The sequence below is a fragment of the Panthera uncia genome, chromosome B4 (assembly GCF_023721935.1).
Source record: "Panthera uncia isolate 11264 chromosome B4, Puncia_PCG_1.0, whole genome shotgun sequence".
Taxonomy (NCBI): domain Eukaryota; kingdom Metazoa; phylum Chordata; class Mammalia; order Carnivora; family Felidae; genus Panthera; species Panthera uncia.
This window is the reverse complement of record NC_064809.1, coordinates 38,500,798-38,525,986: the sequence shown is the minus strand read 5'-3', so window position 1 is coordinate 38,525,986 and position 25,189 is coordinate 38,500,798. Positions and strand designations below refer to the sequence as shown.

General features: G+C 41.9%; 1 protein-coding gene across 5 annotated transcripts in view; it reads right to left on the bottom strand.

Moving 5' to 3' along the window:
* Window positions 1-23,954, bottom strand: part of DYRK4 (dual specificity tyrosine phosphorylation regulated kinase 4) — a 52,809-nt gene extending 28,855 nt beyond the window's left edge. For 3 of the 5 annotated variants that reach the window (XM_049624934.1, XM_049624935.1, XM_049624938.1), the window contains exons 1-4: window positions 23,862-23,954; window positions 21,902-22,023; window positions 17,447-17,540; window positions 310-390 (exon numbers count right to left, since the gene is read on the bottom strand). In XM_049624934.1, the coding sequence (XP_049480891.1) occupies window positions 310-390; window positions 17,447-17,533 (168 nt within the window). In that variant the 5' untranslated portion in view covers window positions 17,534-17,540; window positions 21,902-22,023; window positions 23,862-23,954. Of the gene's footprint in view, window positions 1-309; window positions 391-9,002; window positions 9,059-17,446; window positions 17,541-21,901; window positions 22,024-23,861 lie in introns of those variants that run through there. The other 2 variants (XM_049624937.1, XM_049624936.1) reach the window with 2 other exon arrangements.
* Window positions 23,955-25,189: the final 1,235 nt, after the last annotated feature.

Genomic DNA, 25,189 nt, shown 5'->3' with positions numbered 1-25,189 from the left:
TACATCTTCCTTGGTACAACATAAGCTCCCACCTCCTCTGCATTATTGATTTGACCTCACTTGGACCCCTGTCCCCATGCATTGACTGATTGATTTATTGATTATGAGAGGTAGTCTATCTATCTATCTAGTGAATAGCAACATTTAAAACTGTGTGGAGATGAGGCAATGGTGATGTGGATAGAGCATATGCATCATATTATGCTGAGGTGACCAAAAATGCCTCTGAAAAGCTACCCTGTAGCTGGGAAGCTATCCTACCTATCCTCATCCTTCCCTAGAGAAAACACACTAAGTATCACTTCCTACCTTAGGCAAGAGTCGAGTCATTCTGAGGTTCTTGATCTTGGGAGGTGGCTTCTGGACTTGAACCAAAGGCTTACACTCAACCTAGATCAAGTACAACAGTATTGGAATAGTGCTTAGCATGCTATTACCTCAAGCTGTTGAGACATATGTTTTGCTTCATTATCACAATCAAGATACACTTGAAGCCAGCTCTCCTGACCCCAAAGCTAGGAAGAGCTAAGAGAGGCTCAAGAAGTACTGAATGAATGTACAAATGAATGCATATAGAAACAAGTGTTCTTTCTCACAGTGCTTATCCTGGATTGAATTTTACTATGGTTTTCATACTTTTTAAAAAAATCCATAGAAGCCTTTCTTCAAATAAAATCTTAATTAGGCACCCTGGACAGGGGAAGAAGTAAAAGCTGAGCTGTTCTTTCTACAGAGAAGGAAATGCCCATAATCTTGCCAAGGGACTCTTTATGCCCTCAGAGTGGCTCTGAAGGTGCCCTAGTGGAACCCACTAGAATACAGAAGACCAGCCTGAACACCAGTGATTGATCAGAAGAGATTTCACATCTAGAAAGGGGTCTGGAGGAAAAAGACCAAAACAGCAGAGCTGTGTCCCCCAAAGGGTGGCAAGCACACAAGGAAAGTGTGTGACATAATTGTATATAATACAAGATAACAGTTATCTAATGGTTATGCATTTATTTTAGTATCCACGTAAAAACTATAGCACATTAAACCTGTAATTTTGTAGTTGTTACTATGTAAAATGATATTAAACTTTAAGGCAAAGACAAAAACAAAAACAAAGTGTGAGTGTTATGGAGATATGGCAAAAACCATGAAGGTGGCACTGAAATGACTAAAGTTTAGCAAAAACAGGCTACAGTTTGAATCTAGGTTCTGCTCTTTGAAGCAGAACTCATGGGTTCCCTCCTTCCAGCCCTCTCTTAGGGAACTGAATGACACTTACCCAAAGCTGAGACAAGCTGGTGCCAGATCCACTTCTATAAAATTTGGTATACTGGCCACATTGAAATAGGAACTGGGTACTTTAATATCATAGCATAGCTAAGCACTCTACAGAGCTATAATGAAGGGAACCATTTAGAATAGTACATCTTGACCTCCTAGAATAGGGACATGCTCTGAGGGAGAATGGGCTGCATAGCATGTCTCATAGCCTTATACCAAACTAATTTGATTCGTTAACATATACTAATGCAGGATTTGATTATCTATTGAAAAGGCAATGATGCTATCTGAGAAAATACTGCAGTCACAAATCTCAGAGTCCCAACTTCTCATCAAATAAGTTTGTGGGACTAAAACTTATAACAATCACCAACAATGACAAGCTAGCATTGAGAACAAGTTGGGGAGACTGGACAGAAAAAAATATATTAACAAAACACAACTAAATACCAAACAAAGGGCATGAAGATTGAGTGTCAACAAAGAAGGAAGTCTTCCTTCCCAGGTGGATGTGAGGAGGCTTTGTGGAAAGGGTGTCGCTGGGCCTGGGCTTTAACTGGGAGGAAGGGTAGAGAGCATGTTCATTAGGTGAGACAATATCTGGGAATGCTCTGAGGGTTTCCACTGCTCATGCTGGGTAAGCTGGAGCAGAGGGTACACTGGATTGTGGAAGGCACTGAATGCTAAGGTAAGATATGTGATCTTTATCTAATGGGCAATAGTGAATCACTGACAGTTTGTAAGACTGGGAGTTACATATGCAGAGCAGTATTTCAGAAAGACCCTTCTAGCAGCAATGTGGCATAAAATAACAATCAGACAAACTCTGAAATCAGACCTTAGTTTTCAATCCCAGCTCCACTACTGATTAGTTGTTTAACCTGGGGCAAGTTATTAACCTTTTTTTCATGTAATATGGAGATAATAACAGTACCATCTTCCTAGGGTTGTTGTAAGTATTAAATGAGTTCATACGCATAAAGTGCTTAAACCAGTGCCTTGTATAAGCCAAGGGTAAGTGTGTGCTAGACCTCATTCTCCTCTTTTGTAAAATGAAGAGTGATTTTGGTTATTTCTCATGAAACAAGAAAATCATGGACTTAGAAATGATGGAGAATGAGCAAGATGATGCTGAACTTAAAATGGTTAAAGGAATTGAAGATGTTTAACATGAGAGAAGATAAAATAAAATATCTTGGAGGTTAACAATTCTGATACTGCCATCATATACACTGGAATCAGATGACTAAATAAATGGACTACAGATGACAGGAACCAGGTTTCCCAACGTTGGACTGGAATTTATAGATAATCAAGATCAACATCAACATTATCACTATGTGATAATAGATTAGGGTTGGAGACATAAGTAGGAACTCATGTTTAACTCAATGTACATACAAATAGTTACACATAGTTATATTTATAAATATGTGTATATGCAAGGGTTAATACATGTGCGTGTGTGTGCGTGTGTGTGTGCGCACACACACACAAGCACACACATTTCTTTGTTTTATTAGCTTGAGAGGTCCTAAAAGAAATAACACCCCAGTAGAAACAAGGGAACCTAACACTCACAGCTTGGTTTTTAATACCATTCTCCAGTAAAAGGAACCAAGCTCCTTAGAGAAATGATTGGTTCTAGGACTGAAAAAATGTACAAGATGAGCCTGGAGTATCTTCTAGTGACATAAAGTAAGGAAGGAGTAAAAAAATACAAAAACAATAACAAAACAAAACAAAAAAACACATTGATAAGAGTGTGTCAAAGGGGCATAGGAACCAGCTGAAAAAGTTCCCAATGGCCAAAGCTGGAACTGTAGCAACAAAATAGTGTTGGTTTGTAACACAAACTTTAAAGCAAATATCTATGAATCCATACAGATATAAATGAATGATTTAATAAAGAAATTGGCAGAAGAAAAGAAACAAATCTTCCATGCAGAAGAGTACCTAATATATTATACAGATACTCCACCACAGAGGGTGGGAGCACAACTCCCCACTTCTTAAGCTGTGCATAGTGGCTGGTTTCCCAAAAGTATAACAAGGAAAGAAGAGAACAAAAGCAACTTTACAGGAGAAACCAGACAAACACTACCTCGGCCAGGTAATCTAGTCAACATCAGCAACCATGAAGCATGTAGATAGTAGGTGTCATTGATATAATTTGATGAAATGGCATTTTGCTTTAGTGGTCTTCTTCCCAAAGCCTACAACCCCAATCACATCATGAGAAAAACAGACAAATTCTGATAGAAAGTCAACCCACAATATACGTGGTCAGTATTCCTCAAAACTGGCAAGGTCATTGAAAACAACCAAAGTCTGAGAAACTATCACAGCCAAGAGGAGCTTAAGGGGACATGACAGTGAAATGTAATGTGACATCCTGCGTAGGAACATGGAGTGGATAAAGGACATTAAGTGACAATTAAGGAAATCTGCCTAAAGTGTGGAGTTTAGTTAAAAATGTATCGCTGTCAGTTCATTATTGTAACTAAAATACCACACAAATAGAAGATTTTTAATAGCAGGGGAAACTGGGTGTGAGGTATAGAGTGGTATAAGGGAACTCTGTAGTAGCTTCTCAGCTTTTCTGCAAGTCTAAAACTGATCTTAAATAAGTATATTAATAAAACAAACAAAACCCCTGAGGGGAGGGGTGATATCAGAAGGGCTATTGCTTATGACTCAGTATGAACTTGCTCTACGTGATCTGAAGGATGGAATGAGGTCAAAGTGTGGGATTTATAGAGAGGTAGTTTCGAGTTCAATAAAAAGAAGGATTTTCTAGAGCTTAAATGGAACGGGAGTTCTTATGAGGTAGTGAGTTCTCCATCAATGGAAGTGCCAAGTCCACCTAATGAGCACCTGTGAGAAATGTGCATGGACTCAATGAGTGGGCAAGATGTAACCTCCAAAGTCCTATCTGTCTCAAGACTCATTCAAGTGAACCCTAGGAGTGCATCTTGAGTGCACCCGTCATCCTCTCATGGAACCAACGTTGAGGACCATCGTATAGAACAATGTTTCCCAACTTCGTCATACCACACCACACATAAAAAATTATATTTGTGTGACACTCTGGGGCAAAAAGAGGGGGCAGCTCATAGACAGACGCTACCAACACAGGGTTCCAGCTGCCTCAGGCTCATCTGCCCTGAGGGCTGCTGATCTCTACAACTGTGCACACCTCTACCAGTGTGTCCCACAAGTTTACAAACTTTCTGCTTATTTGTCTCCAGCAGCTTCCTCAAGAGACACACGATGACCCATAACAACATTTCATTCTATCGTGGTATCCCCAGGAGGCAGGAAGAAGAGTGTTATCTCCCATATTCACAGTGGCAAAGCAGAATTTTTCCTTTAAGACCATGAGCTTTGTGGCACTGTTCTATGATCCCTGACTAACCTCTGAGCCAATGTAACAGGAATCTCTAACAGTCATGAGATCTATCTCCAAATTTAGCGTTCTCAGTGTAAAAAATGTTTTATTCACAGGGTACATAGCATAGGCAGTGACTCCTATGCTGCCTAAAACCTGGGCACTGGCCCAAAGCTAGAGAAGCCTCTGGAGGAGCCAGGAGATAAAAAGACAAGTTATCTGAGGATGCCACCAGGGCCCTTTCACGGCTTCTTTTTATGAGCATCACTGTTTTTGGAGGCCTTCTCAACAGCCAGGATTGAACTATGAAGCTCCTCTATTTTCCAAATTTCTTATACAAACATGTACTGCTTTTATAATTTAAAAATACCGTTATTTAAAAACAATATTATAACAAAGAACTCTAAATGGTTCATTGCAACACTAGCGGGGAAAGGCAGTGACAATGGCAGGGGGCAATCTTTCCGTGAGAGCCTGAAACAGAATCGACCTGAGAAGACACTGTCAAGGAACCTGGACTCAGAGCCTCAGAGCATGGACACTGCACTGTACAGATCAAAAAAGGGAGGGGAACCCCCGTGTTCACAAGTGGGCTCAAGTTGCTAGGAGACCCCTGTGTTCACAAGTGGGCTCAGGTTGCTAAGATTCCCCCACGTGTAGGCCCATATTCAAATCTTGGGATTCTCCTGGGGTCTCCAGCTATTCTTGCTGTCACTGGGTAATGATCCAGAGGGTCTAGGCACTGCCCCAACATGCATGGTGAGAAGGCTGGTCGATCAGAAGCCTGGAGTCTCAAATCCTGACCCTGGGCCCCTCCTCCACCTCTCTTGTGTCTCCGTCTTCTGAGCTAGAGACTCTTAGGTTCTCACACTTCTTTTGTTTTCTCAGCAAAAGAAAAAGGCAAATTCTATCTCACTCCTTTGCAAAAGCCACCTCACCTTTCTCAAATAAAAGCTGAGTTTGGCTTAAAAGGTAATTCGAGGAAGGTGGGAAAGCTGAAACCCAGCTGAAAGCTCCACCCCCCACCCACATCCCCAACATTCAGGCAAAAGAGGTAACAGGTGCTAAACCATTCCAGTTGCTTATTCCTGTGACTTGCTCTCAAGGATTCTTCCAGGAACACCTAGGTCCTGCCTCCCAGGCCAGGAGGATATACAGAATCACAGAGTTGGGATGGACTTTACTGATGCGTTCATTTTTAACATATTTACTGAGCGTATCTATGTGTCAGGCAGTGTGCTAAGCACAGATCACACAGTCCAGAGGTTTCAAATTTACTGAAAAGCTCTTAAAATGTAGAATCTCCATCCTGACCCCAGACTCCTTAGTGGTGGGGCCTAGAAACCTGTATTTTTTAAAAAGTTTCCCAAGTGAGTAATGTGCAGCCAGAACGGGAGCCACAATCTAATGCCATCCCCTCCTTGGGAATTCATCTCTTCCTGCCCTGAAGTTGGCTTTCTTTTATGTCCTTGATGTTTATGTTTCCTTCCCTATTTTTTGTGAATTCTTATCTCCCCTCAGCAAGAGTGTACAGCAACAAACATGAGGCCCCTCAAGAGTTTTCCCTCTGGATGGTTCATGTAGGGGGTCCCCACAGTGCCTAGCCATGTGTTAACATCCATGGCACCCATAGTCACAAGAGCCTGGACTGAGCTGAGACCACCTGCAGAGACAATCTTGCATTTTCTGGGTGTCTGGGATGGGGGCAGGGCATGTCATCTTCCTTGCTGGTACAGTGGGATTAGCTATAGGCTGCTTCTAATGAAGGCTGCCTCTTCGTATGTTGTCACAGGGGCATGCCTTTGTTATAAATCTGGATTATTCAACACAAGCTGACTGCAGTAAGCACAACCTCCCACTTGCAGGACTGAATGAAAATATTTTCAGAAACTTGCAAATTATCATTTATGATTTCCTACCATGGGTGGCATAATTGTGTGAGAATGGAGATATCCCTCCAAGACTCTGCCCACCATATCCCTAGTTTAGGCACCTGTTGTAACGGTCTCCTAAGCACTACCCTGCCCCTTCCCCAATCCATACTCTACTGCCTAAGACCTCAGAAATTAAACATGAACCTCTGATCTTGTTGCTGCACTCCTTAAACCTCCCCAATGACTTCCCAGGGCATGGATGTCCTGGCATAGAAACCTTCCCAGCTTCATCCCTTGTCATGGCCTTGGCCCTGACCTTTTGGCTCCAGAAATAATGAATGCCTTGCAGTTCTCAAACACTTTGTTGGTTGCACATCTCAGCACTTCTGCTCCTGCTGTTTCTGCTTGGAATATTCTCTCGTTGCCCAGTTGTCACCTTCCTCCATTCCAAGTCCTTGTCATTTAACTTTGTCATTGTTCTTGAACTTCCAAGTTCAAGTCCCAGCCAAAGTGCCACATTCTCCATGAAGCCTCCATAGCCACTGCATGTGTAACTTTCCCACTACCCCATGCTTCATACTTGCTCTGACCACAGCACCTGCAAAGGTTTGTTACCCAAGGTTGTCTTACATCTGCCTTCTTCTGCCAGACTATGAGACCCTTTAATATAAAATCTGAGTCTTATTTCAGAATCCCAAGCCTAACATGGTATCTCACACATAGTAGTCACTTAAATATTTTCCAAAGGAAGGAAGGGAAGGAGAAGGGGCAGACTGAAGGAGCAGGAAATCCCTAGTACTTGTTCTCAAAGACTTGAGCTGACTCTCAGTCACCTGGGATGATGAGGGAGAATAAGGCAAGCTGAGGGCAAAGTACAGGCTAACAGCACCCTTCCACACCCAGGTGGGATATATGTGATATTCCTCAAACACCCATGGCTTCCCAAGAATAGGGGAAAGGAAAGAAAGTAAATGGTTGACTGACAGAGATCACAGTCATGCAGGATGGGAGTCTCCTTCGTTTACAGGTAACTCAGTAAACTGCAAGAAAAAGGCAATTTTATCCATAGCCTAATATCCAGAAACCTATAGACTCTGTTTCCTGGAGCCCTAATATCACCCTCATCAAGAGGTAAGGGGGGGTTAAGTGCTTGCCGTAGTGATATGAGAAACAAAGACAAATGAAAAATTAAATTTCCTTACTGCCTACAGCCCATGGACAAGTTCTTGAAACAAGCAGAGTGACCTTCCTCTAGGAGCTCAGCTGACTCGATGATGACACTTTGCTAGGGGCAGAAGGGAACCTTGGCTTAATATTATCCTGACACCCCACCTCCTCAGGATCCTGTAAATCTACTTTAACATATACAAATTCCTTTGGAAACTTCTTTTATCTCAACTCCTCCAAGATTTATGCTGACAATCATACTCCAAGCTTATAGCCCCCTGATATACATCTGAAGGATCCCATGATGGAGGTTTTACTAAACAGTAATAAATGATGTCTTTCTAACAACAGCTAGCCCCTGAAGGTCCTGGAAACCTTGCTTCCAAAATTCCTTAGATAATTATGCTGTCCCTAACCCCCTCCCAACCTGAAGGTATATAATCACTCTTCACAACCCCAGTGCAGCTCTTTCTGTCCATGGGTCCTGTCCCTGTGCTTTAAGAAAATCACCTTTTTTTGCACCAAAGATGTCTTCAAGAATTCTTTCTTGGCCATTGGCTCCAAATCCCACTATCACCCCAAAACCCCATCAGGGAGGCAGTTGAGCTTGGATGTCAGCGTCTCTGCCTTGTTGATAGTCCACTCTCTCCCCCATGTCACCACATTCCTTCTCCTAGTGGCTTCCTCTCCCACCAAGGGCCAGTGCTCTCCTGCTCCCTGGCACTTCCTTTTGGAAGGAATGCCTCCTAGTCAGCAAATGCACAGAAGAGAATTCCCCTGTCCATACCCTCTTCTCAAAGGTAGTTTCATTTTCAAAGAGAAAGCCTAGAAAAGCACATATTTTGGTGCAAATGAATGAATCTCTATTCACAGAAAACTTCCTGGTGCTGGGGAACTAGATGAAAGAGAAATCCCATGTCCTGCATCAGTGCCCTCTCCCTGGTGGCACTGTGCCTTCCTCTTCTCTACTTTGCATTCTCCTCAAGCCAAGCCCCCACAACAACATGTGTGGTTTACCCCTCCATCACCGTGGAGTATATTTTCTGCCCCTTTATAGATAGCTAAAGGATAATAGGTCAGGTCCCTTTGCAGGGCTCATTAGAACAGAACCTCAAGGCTCACTGTCTCATCTTATTACCTTGGACAGAGCCCTGGGTGTCCTCCTCATTGGCAAAGTTCAGGGGAGAACGCAACTGGACTCTCAGCAGGCATCAAGGCCACCCTGGTCTCCTGCCCCTGGGCCACCCAGCCTTTGCAGAAAGGCACACTTCCATCATACCACCCCACCTTGATCATACCTCACAGGCTATTTTTCTATTTTCTCAGCTGGCTCCTCCTTGTCTCTTCCTCTTCCCTGTTAATTAAAAAAAAAAAAAAAAAAAAAATCCCCCAGTGCATGGCCAGGGTTGGATGAAGCTCAAGTTTGATGATATCAAATCACAGCTTCCTCCTTGCAGGCTCCATAATCCCTTCCCAGAAGCCAGAACAACTGAGAATTCAAAACAAATGCATTAATGCAGAGAAAGGGTGTGATGAGAAGAGAGAAAAAAAATCTTTGGGGATTCTATATAGAGCACAACAAGTTTGACAATTAGGCCCATCAGAGCACCATGAGAGCTGGGAGAAAGAGGCGGTTGCTAAGCTCCTCACATCCCCAGCTAAGGCATTAAGCTACTATCACTGCACAGAGCTTAGGCAAATTGCAGCATCTCTCCCATGGCTGGCTACTTCTAGCTAAGCTTCTGCCCTGAAAGCCCCTTTGGTGTGTGAAGAAGCCCAGGATGCTTGGACAGAAAAGAGTAGCCTCTTGCTTATACTCACAGCCAAGCCTGGACTCAGGAGACCCATTAGAAGAGTGAACACAGCCAACCACTTGGGAGGGCCAGACTTTCATCTCACTGATCCAGTATCCTCTCTGGAGTCCTGCCCACCAGGCTGTGTCCCTGGTGAAGGTGGAGGAAGGAGAGCCTGGGCATCCTTAGGGCTTGAGGGAGGGGCAAGAGCTTGAGTCTGAAAGCCCAGATGCTTGGAGCCATTTTCTAATGGACTTAGTGCATGGCCTAGGGGGAAACATATCCCTTCTGATCTTCTGATAAATGATGTTTGGATACTTATGGTGCTGGAAGCCACCTTAGGAATCTGTAATCAAATGCCCTCATTTCACAAATGGAGAAAGGGAAGTTAAGGAGGCTATCCAAGTGACCTGTCCAAGATAACACAGCAGTAGCAAACCTGAGTCAAGAATCTATGCCACCAAGTGCCTTTTTACTGTACCATGCTACCATCAGATGATGTCTGACCTCTTTTGTGTTCTGCCATGAAACTGAATGGGAAGAGATTATAAAGCATTTCCCCTCCAAAGGTCTCTAAATACAAAATAAGATCATGCCTTTATTCTGATGGTGCCTGGATAAAGTTGCCAATAGATAGAAACATTCAGAAAGCAAGAATTTATTCTATAAATTAGACACTAAATTCTTGCCAATAAAAAGTAGATTTATGCATCCTCTAAGAGTTAGAGTAGATGATTTCTAAGGTTCTATTCCCATTGATTCAGATTCATCCAATGCATTTGCAGAAGTTATTCCTTCTGCCTGAAATGCCTGCCTTCCAACTCACCACACAGCCTCTTTGCATAACCCCAGCAGGACATCATTCACTTTGAAAAAAAAAAAATGTGAATAATGAGCCCTATAACTTATACCCCTAGATGGGACTGTAGCTGATTGGCATGCCATTGAAGCACGATCATGTACCTGGGCAGTAACAACATCTTAAGAAAACTTTCTCTAGGCCCTCATAGAATTTTGTTTCTACTTTAGTGACTACACTAACCATGCCCTATTGTCATGTATCTTTTTACATGTTTATGTCCCTCACTATACTATGCACACACAAAAAGGAGATATATATATGTTTATTTTTGTGTCCTAGCACTGAGGATAATGCTTCGCCCAAAGTTAGCTCTCAATAAACACTTGTGGGATGGTTTATGAAAGAATTCATCCATCAAAGGTCTTTAAAGCTTCACAGAAGAGAAAAAAAGTACTTGACTCTGAAGTCAGATATTCACTGGAATTCTTACTCTGCTACTTGCCAGTAGCGTGACCTTGGCAAGCGATTTATCTTCTCTCAGGCTCAGTTTCCTTTTCTGTAAAATAAGACTAGTAACCTTACAGTAAAACTAAAAACAAAAACAAAGCACGCATGCACACAGACACACACAAAAATAAGGTACTGTAAGAACTAGCAGAGACTATAGATACCAGAATCAGAAACCTTCCCCCTCAAAAGCTCCAAAAACTGAAATTATCAGGTAAAAACTGAAAAACAATCATGTGTGATACACTTAAAGAAATAAAAGAGACTAAAATATAAGCTACCATGCAAATAACCAGATTTAAAAATAAATAAATTAGAACTTGGAAAAATAAAAAATATATATAAAAATTGAAACTTAAACCTTGATGAATGGACTTAATAAAAATAAAAAATATTTAAGCAAAAAAGGCAGAACCAGGCACTTCACAGAAGAGGAAACACAAATGCCAATTAACATACAAAAAAAGACTCAATCTCATTAATCATCATCAAAATGCAAATCAAAATACAATAAGATATTGGTACCCATCTACCAAACTAGCACGTAGAAAGCCATACAATAACAAGTGATAGAAAGGATGAGGAACCATTAGAACTCACACATTCTGCTGGCCGCAAAGTACTTTGATACCAACGTTTTAGAAAAGAGTTTGGCGTTATCCAGTAACGTTAAGCATCTACATACCCTGATACCCAGCAATTTCCCTCTTAAGTGTCTACTCTAGAAACCCTGCATATATGCACTAGCAGATGTGCACAACAGCATTCATAGAAGCACCATTTTTGATAGCAGAAACCAGCAAAAAACCACATGCCATAACCTGCAAAACTGCAAGAAGTGTGATATGCCCATACAATTGAATACAGCAGTGAAACTGATTTATAAACAGGTTCCTGTGAACAGAAGGATTGATATGGACAGTACCTAAGGGACATAGGCACTGAGCAATCAGAATGGAGACCTGATCAATCCAAGCCAGATGCTGTACCAGGGTATGCTGACTTAGTACTGGGCCTGAGAAGTGATTGTAGAACAAAAAATGAACAGCACGATTCCATGTATATAAATCCAAAAACACGCAAAATTAAACAATACATAGTTTAGAAGGATTATAAACATGTAGAGAAAGAAATGGAATAACATGTAAAAGAGTGGTTACCTCAGAGGGGTCAATGTAACGTAAGATGGGGAGAGACACATAGGAGACTTCTTCCTTAAACTTCCTTAAACGGTGTAATATATACCCACAAGGGTGTTCATTGCATTATTATTCTTTACACCCTACACACATACTTAAATATTCTTTTATATATTCGATACTTAATAATAATTTTTAAAAAGCATTAATGAATTATAGATAAAATCTGAATCCTGATTTCAGTTTTTATTAGCCGAATGGTTTTAGGTAACTTGCTTAATCTAATCTCTTTGTATCTCAGTTTCCTCCTCTATAAAGTGGGGGTGATAACTGCCTCAATACTGCTGAAAGAAGCAAAGGTAAAAGGCCAAACATACATAGGGGAGGAGGTCGTATTTCTAACATATCCGTATCTCCACCTCCAATGTCACTTTCAATGGAAATTGCCTATTCAGTCTGATTAATTCTGATACTCAGAGAAACTCTCCATGTCTGCCTGTTTCACTTCCTTGTCACAGCAACAGAAGGCAATCTGCAGTCTTTCCCTCTCCAAACCAAAAGCACCAATGGGAATGCAAAACAAAGGAACTGGTACTTATTATGTAGATCTCAGAAGGAAGCATGGGTCCCAATGAGAAAATGGGAAAAAGTAAGTAAGCACTCTCCTTTGGGAATGGATGTGTTGGCTTTCTTTCTCTCTTCAGCTATAATTGACTGTGACTTCTGTTTCTTTGCAATACCCAATGGTCAGAATGTTTGTTTTTCCTATGGAGCACCAATAAAGAAATGAGATGGTGTAAACCCTCAGATCTTTTTTCACTGTGGAAGACTCATTACTAAGTCTGTCTGCTACAGGAAACCCCTTTCTGTTCAATGAAGAGGAGGGAAGGTAAAAGAAATCAATATTGAATGGCCCTCCGCCGGCAAGCTCATCCTCTTATCTCATTAATTTCCACCGCAACGGGAGAGGGGGTTTGTAGGAATAACTATACCAAGTTTCACAACCAAGAAAGAGCCTTAACAATCTAACCACGGTCTCATAGCTGGTGTCTAAATAGACATCTGTCCCCACATGATAGAAAAGAACTTTTAAAAAAAAGTGTTCATGATCCCTAGAGATTCTGATTTCAGCGGCCTTTAAAACCTTTCCCAAGTGGGGCGCCTGGGTGGCTCAGTCGGTTGAGCATCCGACTTCAGCTCAGGTCACAATCTCGAGGTCCGTGAGTTCGACCCCCGCGTCAGGCTCTGGGCTGATGGCTCGGAGCCCGGAGCCTGCTTCCGATTCTGTGTCTCCCTCTCTCTCTGTCCCTCCCCCATTCATGCTCTGTCTCTCTCTGTCTCAAAAATAAATAAACGTTAAAAAAAAAATTTAAAAAAAAACCTTACCCAAGTGATTTTAAGTATCCAATCAACATTGAGAACCACTGGTCTAATTCCATCTCAGCTCTCACTGATGAGGAAAATAACGGCTGGTCTGTACCATTCTCGGCATTAACCCGCAACATCTGACCTTTCTATAAAGAATTCCAATTTTAAGCTTCAGGAGAGATGGGATTGTTTTGTTTTGTTTTGTTTTGTTTTGTTTTGTTTTGTTTTGTTTTGATCTGTTTTGTTCTCCACATCCCCAGCACCTAGAACAGTGCCTGGAATGAGTAGGAACTCAATAAATAATTGTAGAGGGAAAAAATAAATAAACACTTTCCTGGTTTCTATTCCACAAGTACACATTGAGTTTTAATCTGTGTGAGGCACTGTCCTAGGTTCCAGGCATTTAGCACTGAACCAGACAAACAATATCTATGCTGTTATGGCACTTCTATTCGAGAACAGCACTATCCAATAGAAACATCATGCAAGCCACGTGTGAAATTTTAAATTTTCTGGTAGCCACATTTAAAAAAGTAAAAAGAAACAGGTGAAATTAATTGTTATGTATTTTATTTGACACATCATTTGCAGAACACTACCTTAACATGTAATCAGTATAAAAATTTTTACAGTGTTATCAAGGTGTTAACATGCTACAAAACCCACCCAATTATAAAAAGTTATCAGTAAGGTACTTTACATTCATTTCCTCACACCAAGTCTGTGAAACATGGTGTGTATCGTTCACAATGGCAGCATACCTCCAACTGGACAAGACCCATGTCAAGGGCTCCGTAGCCTTACATGGCCAGTGGCTGCACTATTGGTCAGTGTAGTTCCACAGGGTGAGGCACACAGTAAACAAGTACACAAACAAATACAGAATATAATTAGAAAGGGTGTTGAGGAAGGCTTGTCTAAGGAGGTGGTACTCAGAAATCAAGTGACTGGAAGGATAGAGGATAAATAACAGAACCTGTTCTTCCAGTGCTGAAAATAGAAAATGTATCTTTAGAGGGCTTAGTTAGGAGGTCCTTTGTAGCTCCTATTCATCAACTGTCAGAAAAGCTGTAAAGTAACACTCTATATTAACAGAGTTCCCTTCCCCAGACTTCTCCCAGGTTCTACTCCTAAATGGTCTGAGAGAGACCCCGGAGTGCTGCTAGGTCCTCCAGGCCCAGAAGCTGGCCGTTAGGCAACACGTTTTCTATGAACAGAGTTACGGAAGGGCCAGATATCATCCAGCCTACTAGCTGAGATAACTGTGGTCCAGAAGAGAGGATGTTCCCTCTGCTGGCAGTCAGGACAAACTATAACACAGGAGCATTTTCCTCAAGTGCGGAGAGATCCTGTGTCATTGGGAGCCACTGTGAGAGCCCTGGGATCTTTGCCAGCTAAGTGGAGAAGACAGGGACTCTCCACAGGCATCCAAGGCAAATGACTTCCTGCAGAGATCTCTCTGTGGTAGATGGCTCTTTAATATTTAGTCAAATGAATGGGGGCATTTTTTAAAGCATCTTACATTACTATCCGATGATCACCCTGTTGTCTTAAATCCAGGTGAAATCAATTATTAAAAACAACATTTTAAAACTCTCTTAGCTGGGGCACCTGGGTGGCTCAGTTGGTTAAGCCCTTGACTCTTGGTTTCGATTATGATCTCACAAGGTTCGTGAGTTTGAGCCTCGCATCAGGCTCTGTGCTGACAGTGCAGATTCTCTCTCTCTCTCTCTCTCTCTCTCTCTCTCTCTCTCTCTCTCCCTGTCCCTTCCCTGCTTTCTCACTCATGCTCTCTCTCTCAAAATAAATAAACTAAAAAAAAAAAAACACTCCCTTAGCTGAAATACTACCAAGATCCATATTTAAAATAAATATTTAATTATTATTATAAATATTATAGTTATAACTTAGAAGATTAAATATTGTGAAAAAAATATACATTATTATCAAATCATTCAAAAATTCAAAATATTTTTTCCAACACTTGCTTGGGGCAGTTGATAGACTGAGATTCAGAGCACTCTCATCTTCCATGTGTTTTTAGGTCAAGAGATTATAATACCTTCTTTTCATCCTCCAATTAATATGATTATCCACTGAAACCCAAGATTTCACGTGCTGAGGATGGTTATTGACTTGTTTTCATTTCCTTACTTAAGCCTATTCAGCTCAACTGGATAAGAAGTCCATTGGGGAAAATGAACAGATGGTGAAATGACATTTATTTATGGCCCATAAGAATAATTACCAATGTAAAGACAATAGTTATAAGTTTAGATGGTATTTTTTATTATTGATCTTTTTTAAAGTAGGCTACATGCCCAGTGCAGAGCCCAACATGGAGCTCAATGTGGGGCTTGAACTTATGACCCTGAGATCAAGATCTGAGCTGAGATCAAGAGTTGGACACTTAACCGACTGAGCCACCCAGGTGCCCCTAGACAGTATTTCTAAATGGTATTGTCAATTTCTGGCAGTTACAAAAAATACAACATAAATGAATTTTTATTCAGCATGACTTTTTAATTTTTTTTGACAATTCTTATTGTGGCAACTATAGCAGAATAGGTTTTCCTTAAAATTAATATAAATATATGAAGGAATTTTATAGGACAACATTTAACAGAGTTGACATGACTCAGCAAAGAGGCAATGAATAGAGTGGTTAAGAATATGGGTTTGGGGCTCCTGGGTGGCTCGGTGGGTTAAGGGTCCAACTTTGGCTCAGGTCATGATCTCACAGTTTGTGAGTTCAAGAGCCACACTGGACTCCAAACTGGTAGCCTGGAGCCTGCTTGGGATTCTCTCTCTCCCTCTCTCTCTCTCTGCCCTTCCCCCACTCATGCTCTGTCTCTCTCAAAATAAATAAACATTAAAAAAAAGAATATGGATTTGAATTCCATCTGCCACTCAATGGTTTATGGCCATGGCTAATTAACTTCACTTGAATCTCAGAAATCGGGATAATAATTGTACTTGCCTCTAAGATTCATGTGAGAGTCATCCAAGCACTCAGTAAACAGGAGCTCAAGCAGATTAAAACAAATGTAAGTTGCAAAACTCATGGTGATTTTTCTAAGTCATGACCAAGACCATTCTGTTTGTATAATAGTTTTAAATGTGAACAGAATGTTGTCTTTATTATCCTGTTTGATGTAGATTTACTATTTTAAATTAAATATTAATTTTTGCTTTGTCAAAAAAATGTTTTAGGTATTAATAAATTTTTGTACCTATGAATTATAAAATAATGGTTTTGTTGTATGTGATAATGGCAGGGATAGGGATGGGGAACAACAGACATCAGGATTCATTTTTATGAGTTATAACCCTGAGGGGGAGAAGGCCAGGGTTAAATCAGCAACACTGCTTGGAGGAGGTGACCTAATAGTCATAATTTTAAGGAGGTGGTGTGTGATCTACAGGGAGGAAAACTTTCACAAGGCCTCAGATAGGCTGCTGAACTCCGATTCTTCGAAGCATTGACACGAGCAGGACTCAAAGTCAAACCTAATGCCCCGGACTCAGGTTTGCCACAGAATTTTCAGAGCAAGGACCCCAAATAATACGATCTTTTGAGGAAAGTGTGAAATTCAAACTGAGGGCATTAGATGAAAAAGTATGCCTGATTTAGAAGAAGATCTTGTGATCACAAAGTCACCACATCACAAAATTACCTTCAGTGCTATGGCATTTTACTAGTTTTGAGGTAAAAAGGAAGGCACCATGTCTGTGTTAGGGAACACACACACACACACACACACACACACACACACAGACGTTTTCTGGAAATTTCTTGCATACATGTTTGGAACATTCTGGGACACTTCTAGTGTGGTTCCAGAAATACAGAGCGCAATACAAGACACTGTAGAAGAGACATAGCCTCAGGCTACCTGTTCGATGAAGGCCCTGCAGTTCTGGAGTTCATGACACTACACTGGCCCTGTAGCCAATTTCCCTCCAAGCCCGCCCAGACCTGGCTCTACCAACCAGCCTGGTCCCCCCACAGTTCCCTTCCCCTCACACTGTCATCAGAGGTGCTTGGGGCACAGTGATCACCACTGGGTCCAGGGTCCCCAAGTCTTCATAATGATACCCCTACTCCCCAAATGAAATTCAAGGATCTTTACCTTCACAGGGTTGACATCCTGTTTCTTTCTTGTTTTCAAAACCGGGAAGGATGTTAAACTGCATTTCCTTGGCTTTTTAGCATCCATTGTAGTCCTACAGGAGGAAGGGTAGAAAGAAAATTGGCAGTAAGAGCAAAGTGTCGGTAATGGCCCCAACACCTAAGGCGGGAAGAACACAGAGCAGGCTTGGACACAGCAGTAGGTGGCGGGCCTGAAACAGTGACTGAGTCTCTGTTACTCCTTTTGTTTCCCTTCTGGTGACTGATGATGTCAGGAGAGCGGGCGTCTTGGCATGAGACTTTGGGTGCTCAGAGCAGAGGGAGACGGCAGCCAAGGAAGAAAGATGAGCTAATAATGTGGCCAGCAGTTTAGGACACCAAACAAAAAGACCCATTTCCTCTAGCTCACTGCAAAGTAAAACATTCTCTTGCCACACACACCTTACACTCTGAAAGATACGTACATTAGCAGTTACTTGGTAGCTGAAAGCCTATAGAAAAAGAAAAAAAGGACAATTGGTAGAAATGCTTTCCCTGGATCTCATTTAGCCATTTTTGCACCTTCTTTACTCAGGGCACAGCTCCATGAATAATGAACTCGCTGCAAGAGGAAAAACTAATTCAACTTAACTTTATGGCATCTAGTTAAAGTGGTGATTTATGTGAGTGGAAGAGTCTTAGAGGCTCTCATGCCACTGCTACACATCTGTTCCACAAGCAGACAGATGCTGGAACTCTGCTTTGTGTCCCTTGGAAGTCCCTTGTCAGCCTCTAACTCTAGCAAGAGCCAAGGGAATCGGGAATATATGAATAAGGACAGAAAGGGAATCAGCGCAAATGTTATCCTGGCTTCTGCCTACCATTCCATTGTTTAGGTTCTTACAGACACTATAATAGTGACAGCATCACAATTTTGAAATTATTCAGAGGACTGAAGACAAGTCACGCCCACTGTTCTTGCAGCATAATGTTGGAAAATCAGAAATTACTTGTCTATATATAAGGAGAAGTTTAAAAATGCAGCAATATGTATTATAGACTATGATGCGATCATTTAAAAAAATGAAACAAATTTCTATGTATGCCTGTAATATATTGAATAAAACAGAATAATATGAATGATTCCATATTTATTTAAGAAAAACCAAGATGTCTGCATGACTTTACACAGGCATATTGAGGAATATAGAAAATTAAACCATAAAGTTAATTACCTTTGAGGGACAGAGCTGCGAGAGGGGGGTGGGGACTTTAATTTTAACACACACACACACACACACACACACACACACACAATATAAAAAAAGTCCTTCCCACCAACAGTGCAAGCGGGTTCCTGTTTCGTGCCTCCATGTTTATAGAGGCACTTCCAACAATAGCCAAATTATGGAAAGAGCCTAAATGTCCATCAACTGACAAATGGATAAAGAAGATGTGGTTTATATATACAATGGAATACTACTTGGTAATGAGAAAGAATGAAATCTGGCCATTTGCAGCAACATGGATGGAACTGGAAGGTATTATGCTAAGTGAAATAAGTCAGTGAGAGAAAGACAGATACTATATATGTTTTCACTCATATGTGGATCTTGAGAAATTTAACAGAAGACCATGGGGGAGGAAAAGGGGGAGAGAAAGGTACAGAGAGGGAGGGAGGCAAATCATAAGAGATTCTTGGATACTGAGAACAAACTGAGGGTTGATGGGGGATGGGGGAGAGGGGAAAGTGGGTGACGGGCACTGAGGAGGGCACTTGTTGGGATGAGCACTGGGTATTGTATGGAAACCAATTTGCCAATAAATTAAATAAATAAATAAATAAATAAAGTCCTATGCAAACAGTATGGAGGCTCCTCAAAAAATTAAAAATAGAACTACCCTACGACCCAGCAATTGCACTACTAGGTATTTACCTAAGCGATACAGGTGTGCTATTTTGAAGGGGCACAGGTACCCCAATGTTTATAGCAGCACTATCGACAATAGCCAAAGTATGGAAAGAGCCCAAATGTCCATCGATGGATGAAGCGATAAAGAAGATGTGGCATATATATATACAATGGAGTACTACTCAGCAATCAAAAAGAATGAAATCTTGCCATTTGTAACTAGATCAGATCAAAAAGAATGAAATCTTGCCATTTGGATGTAACTAGAGGATATTATGCTAAGCAAAATTAGTCATAGAAAGACAGATATCATATGACTTCACTCATATGAGGACTTTAAGATACAAAACAGATGAACATAAGGGAAGGGAAGCAAAAATAATATAAAAACAAGGAGGGGGACATAACATAACAGACTCTTAAATACAGAGAACAAACTGAGTGTTGCTGGAGGGGTTGGGGGTGGGGGGAAGGGCTAAATGGGTAAAAGGCATTAAGGAAGACACTTGTTGGTGTGAGCACTGGGTGTTATACATAGGGGATGAATCACTGGAATCTACTCCTGAAACCATTACTGCACTATATGCTAACTAACTTGGATGTAATTAATTAATTAATTAATTGATTTAAAAGTCCTATGCAAAAGCAAACAAAAAGTAATAGTTGCTTCTCTTCAAATGATCATAATGTCCCTTCTTTCTTCCCTTCCTTCTTTCATTTCTACAAACATTGCTGAGATAATTCCTCTGACAAACCAGACATGGCCTCTGCCCTCAAGGAGAGTTTGTAATCTAGGAGGGGAGATACATGGACATTACAACGTACATGATCATTACAATGCATGTGATCATGGCATTAATAGAGGCCTGTGCAAAGAGCTAATGGAGCACACTTCCGGGGATGACTAACGTCTGTTGGAGGAGCCGAGGAAACCTCTGCACTTAAGCAGAGTAGAATTGTCCTTGTGGAATAAACAGGACAGGAATGGAGTCGAGGGCAGTTGGAGAAGACTGTGTAGGCACAAAAAGTATGAAAGAGCAGTGCCTTCTCCAGAACATGTGAGTACATGGACATTGCTGGTGGAGGGCCAGAGAGCTGGTTAGACTGTAAAGAAAGGGTCGCATGGTTTATTCTAAGCCTGAAAAAATCAGACTTGTACTTTAGGATCATCTCTCTGGCAATGCCATGGAGCAAGGTTTGGAGGAGCTCAAGTAGGAAGCTGTCTGGAGCATCTAGGCAAGACATGATGCGGGCCTCAACCAAGGCAATGATGGTAGGACAGAGTGCAAGTGGGAACCTGGGATAATTTGGGGGACAGAACCGGTAGAATTTGGGCCATCAATCTGATGTGGAGGTTGTAAAATCTGAACACTGGGGAAGAATGAATATAATTCTTTCTGCCAGGGCTCTGTATCAAATGTTCCCTCCATCTACTTCCCAAGGATGTGGGACACCATACAAGTCCACGTGCCTCTTTCCTGGCAAGTGGAGCTTTTTCTTCATTTCAGCTTCAGGTGCCCTGTTGGTGAAGACTACACAAAGACCTGAAGAAGATGCTGAGGCATCTTGGAGTCTAAATCTCAGTGCTGCCCCCAGACAGATTCTGAGCAAGTCATGTGCCTTCTCGAGACTCAGTTTCCCCATTTGTAAGATTTGTAAGACTGGACCAGATGACTTCTGATGTCCCTTTCAGTTCTAAGCTTCTTTGATTCTAACTTTATTAAATATTGTCAGATTGGGGGAAAAATTCTATTGTGACTTTGGATAATTCTGTGGTTCTCAAAGACTATTTTGTGCCATTTTTCCCCTAAGAATGCATTCAATCTGACTTCCATTTAATCCATGACACTTAGTCCACACTCAAAGCTTCACAAATACCATGTTTTATCCTCAAAATAAGTGGTGAACTATGTAGAGTATGTTTTATAGCTTGTTTATAACTGTTGCATGAAGGATTAGAGAAAAATAAATTCATCTCACAGCTAGAGTAAATATTGCTTTGAAAACTGAAACTAAAACTTAAAGACTACTCCTATTATTTTACATGAAGATCAGTTTCCCTACCTCTCCAGCTTATATACCCATCTCTTTCCTCTGGATTTCAGCATTTTTGCTTGTGTTACTTGATCAACAACTTTATTGTTAATTATTTTAGGGGTAGACACTTCATCTCATCTTGATTGTGAATCTCTTGGGGGCAGGAATGATGAACTTGGATTTTATTTTATTTTACTTTATTTTATTTTTTATATTTTTCATAGGGGCATGGACAATGACTTGTCTACTGAAACGCCTTTGTACAAATGTTCTGAAGAAAGAGAAATCTAAGTTTAGATTAATTCATCAAAAAAATTTGAAATCACCATCTGAATGTCAGAAACTGTGCTAAACATGGGGGATTGAGAGATAAATAGAACAGAATCCTTGCTTTCATGGAGTTCAGTCTTGTGGGCGTGACAGACCCATAAACAGTGGACTGCAGACACAGTATTTTATACATAATGCATTATCTATGTACACCAATCTTCGATGCCCAGAAAGGATATATATCTTTTGAGATTTACCTGTTATGGTTTTAGTATTTCTACTGCAGCTGTTCAGTAGCTAGTTCTTTATGCCCTGGAGAGCTACCTTTGGGGCAGAAATTGTGGCAGTGAAGAACTTTGCAGGGACTCCCTTTGCATTTCTGTGAACAAGAGACAATGTATTTAATGCATTTCACTTACTGTCACTTCTGCAAAGAGAACTCCTCGGGTCCCTTTGCAATTATCCTTGAAACCCTTCATGGTCTGTGGACTCTCAGAGCTGGAAGGGGTTTTAGAGGCCATTCATCCATTTCCTGCCTGGGAGAAATCCTCCTTAGGGTATCCCTGGCAATCACTCAGTCTCTGCTTGAATATTTCTGACAGAGCTCACGTTCTTCCAGGCAACTCATTTCTCATCCAGCTGCTGATACATATGATTGGTGCCCAGCAAATGTTGGTTGGAAGAAATGATATTGAACAACATACCCTCCACCGATACTTGTTATCTTCTGCAGAACAACAAAGAACACATCTACCCTCTCTTCTACTCAAGAGTTCTTGAATATTCAAAACAGTGGCTTTTGCTTCTCTGGAACCTACTCATCTCCAGACATTCTGGAGTCTTATTTCAAATGCCTCTTTATATGATACAGCATCCAGGCATGATGGAGAGAACCTATATTGTAACTATTCCTCTCTACTGTCTAGTTTTTTTTATGACCTTGCTTTAAGAGGCTACGGTTTTCTAGTCTAGGTTATGGACTGATCAGTGCTAACTCAGGCAGGAAGACCTTTACATCATTCATCTGTTCGCTATATTTCTATTAATGAAGCCTAGACCAGTATTTTCCCTTTTTAGCCATCACAACACACTCATGTTGGATTTGGCTTCAGCTAAAACCAATGACTCCCAGCACTGGGTCCTCGGCAGGTTTGAGAAGTATCTTTCTATCCAAGTTCCTGACAACAGTACGGAGTTGGGGAAGGCGAAGTCAAAGAATGGCTGGCACACTACTAGAGACTGCCTTCAGGTGTATCATTACCCTCTTGGTAAGGACTAAAACAGACAAGGGAAGTAAGAGACCAATTAGCAGAGTCCAGGTTTGGAGAATTCCTTAGAACTCCTAGATTTTACGTACCCAACACACATAAATGATTAAGTCCCTCAAGCAAGACTGGCAACAAAGGACCCATTTGTCCTTTCATAGTCTGAACTTTCTATAAATGGCCTTGCACTTTTGACCATCAGTCATTTTAAAACAGGTCTGAGGGGTCACAAGTTACTTAAGCCCTGAATTGACTGATGGACATTTCAAACGTAGCAAGTAGCACAAATCACCTTAAACCAGATTTTTTAAAAACCCAAATTTTGTATTCTTCATCCCTCTTTTGGGGAAAATATTTGCTAAAGGAGCATCACCCTGGAGTGGCAAGTATCGCCAAAAGGAAAGCGTTGCTCTGGATGTACGATCCACCCACCGCTTCGAGGCGCCCTGCATTGGGCTCTGGCTGAGCACGGAGGCGTGCAGGGTCAGAATAGGCTCGTGTCAGCCAGATCCTAGGGCGTCCACGTGAGGCGTGGGGTCGTGGGCTCACTTTTGACCTCCAGGAGGACCAGCCAGGCCGTGAAGATAAATAAAAGGGGAAGAAATTTTGTGCCCCACGTTGTTGAGGCCAGGGCTGGAAGCGATTTCAGAAGAGGTCTTATGAGCTCCCTAAAATCCACCTCTCTCCACCACGCATTCAGCCCAGGTCAGCGAGGCAACATTCTGTTAGGAGGAAACTGTATCCACGTTGGGTTGTGAGGACAGAGCGGTTCAGAGCACTTTCCTCCAGTCCGCGCTCACACTCGGCCTCTCTCTCTCCTCTGACCACACTTCTACTACATGCATTCTCTGCTCTGCACCTCCCTTCACCCCGCTCCGCACCACATTCTTTCCCCACAGCCCCAGAGCCTTTGGCCCGCCAGCGTCCACCTCCACCCCCACCCCGGCCTTACTTGGTCCCCACGCGGGCAGAAGGTGGGAGGAGCTGCATCGGGCTAGCGCAGACTTGCCCGGCGGCCGCTGCGGGACTCTCACTCCAATACCCCGGGCCCGCCGGCCCGCCTGCGCGGGCCGGGGACCACGCCCTCCTCCCGTCGCTAGGGAAACTCTGTCCACCCTTTTTGTGACTCCGGACCTGAAAGGACTTGGGCTCTGGACCGGTCCAAACCACCTTTCACACCAGATCCTAGAGGACACCTCTCTTCCCTTTGCTCCAATTCAATCGCCCCAGAGTTGAAGGACATCCCAAGGATGGGGAGATTAGAGTTCAACCAATTGCCCTAGGCTCCTGAAATTATCCCTACTTTCTCCCTCTTCAAAAGTCTGTGGTTACCAGAAGCTCACAGCAAAAGTTCTGGATATAATATATTCAGATGAACACTTCTTGAGCATTTGCTCTGCATCAGGTTTTAAGTGCATGAAAACTAAGGGAAGTTATAGTTGAATGACAGTAGCATGGCCTGGAAGAATATGGTCTGCTTGACAGAGGAAACATTCAAGAAAAGCTTTTTGAAAGAGCAGAGGTGAACTGGATTCTTCAAGGCCAAATAGGAATTAGCAATGTAAAGCAGGCAAACAAGAGCCAGGGTAAAAGCCCAGAGCGAGGGGTAACAACATGGTATCTTAGGTGCTGGCGCAGTCCGGAGCAGGAGACCAGGTTGAAGAAGCAGGCAGGGAACAGCCAAATGGGAAACATCTTGCGAACTGAATGTTCATGCTCAGAGTTTAGAAAACTTTCTGGCAATATGGTATGAAGGATAGGCCAGAGGAGGTTAAAAATCAAGGCAAGGATGCCTGTGAGAAGTAGTAAGTGACATTTCAGAGAGGACAGCTCTGCGTAATTTTGGAATGGAAGAAGCTCAGTGACCAGTGTGAGGGGTGGATGTGCCTGAGGCCCTCCAGTTGATGGTGGTGCCACTTACTAACAGAAAATACAGGAGGGGAAACGCTGGGGGGCAGGGGGAAGTTACTGATCCAGTGATGCCTTATTGCATCAAATTATCAATGGACTAGGTATAGGTAGGCTCTTGTGTAGAACAAGATCTGGGCTAAAACTCCTGACACAGTCTACCACTGGACTTTGAAGTCACCTAAGCTTTAAAAAAAAACAAAAGGCAGAGGAAAAGAATGGAATCACACAAAATAGGACATTATGGTGGGAAGAGTGAGTGTAGGGGACAGAAAACATTGGAAAGCTGAAAAACAATGAAGAACAGGCAGAGATGTGGGGAGAAAATTATACAAGAATAGTGTCACGTGGGACCAGAAAATAAAATGTGAT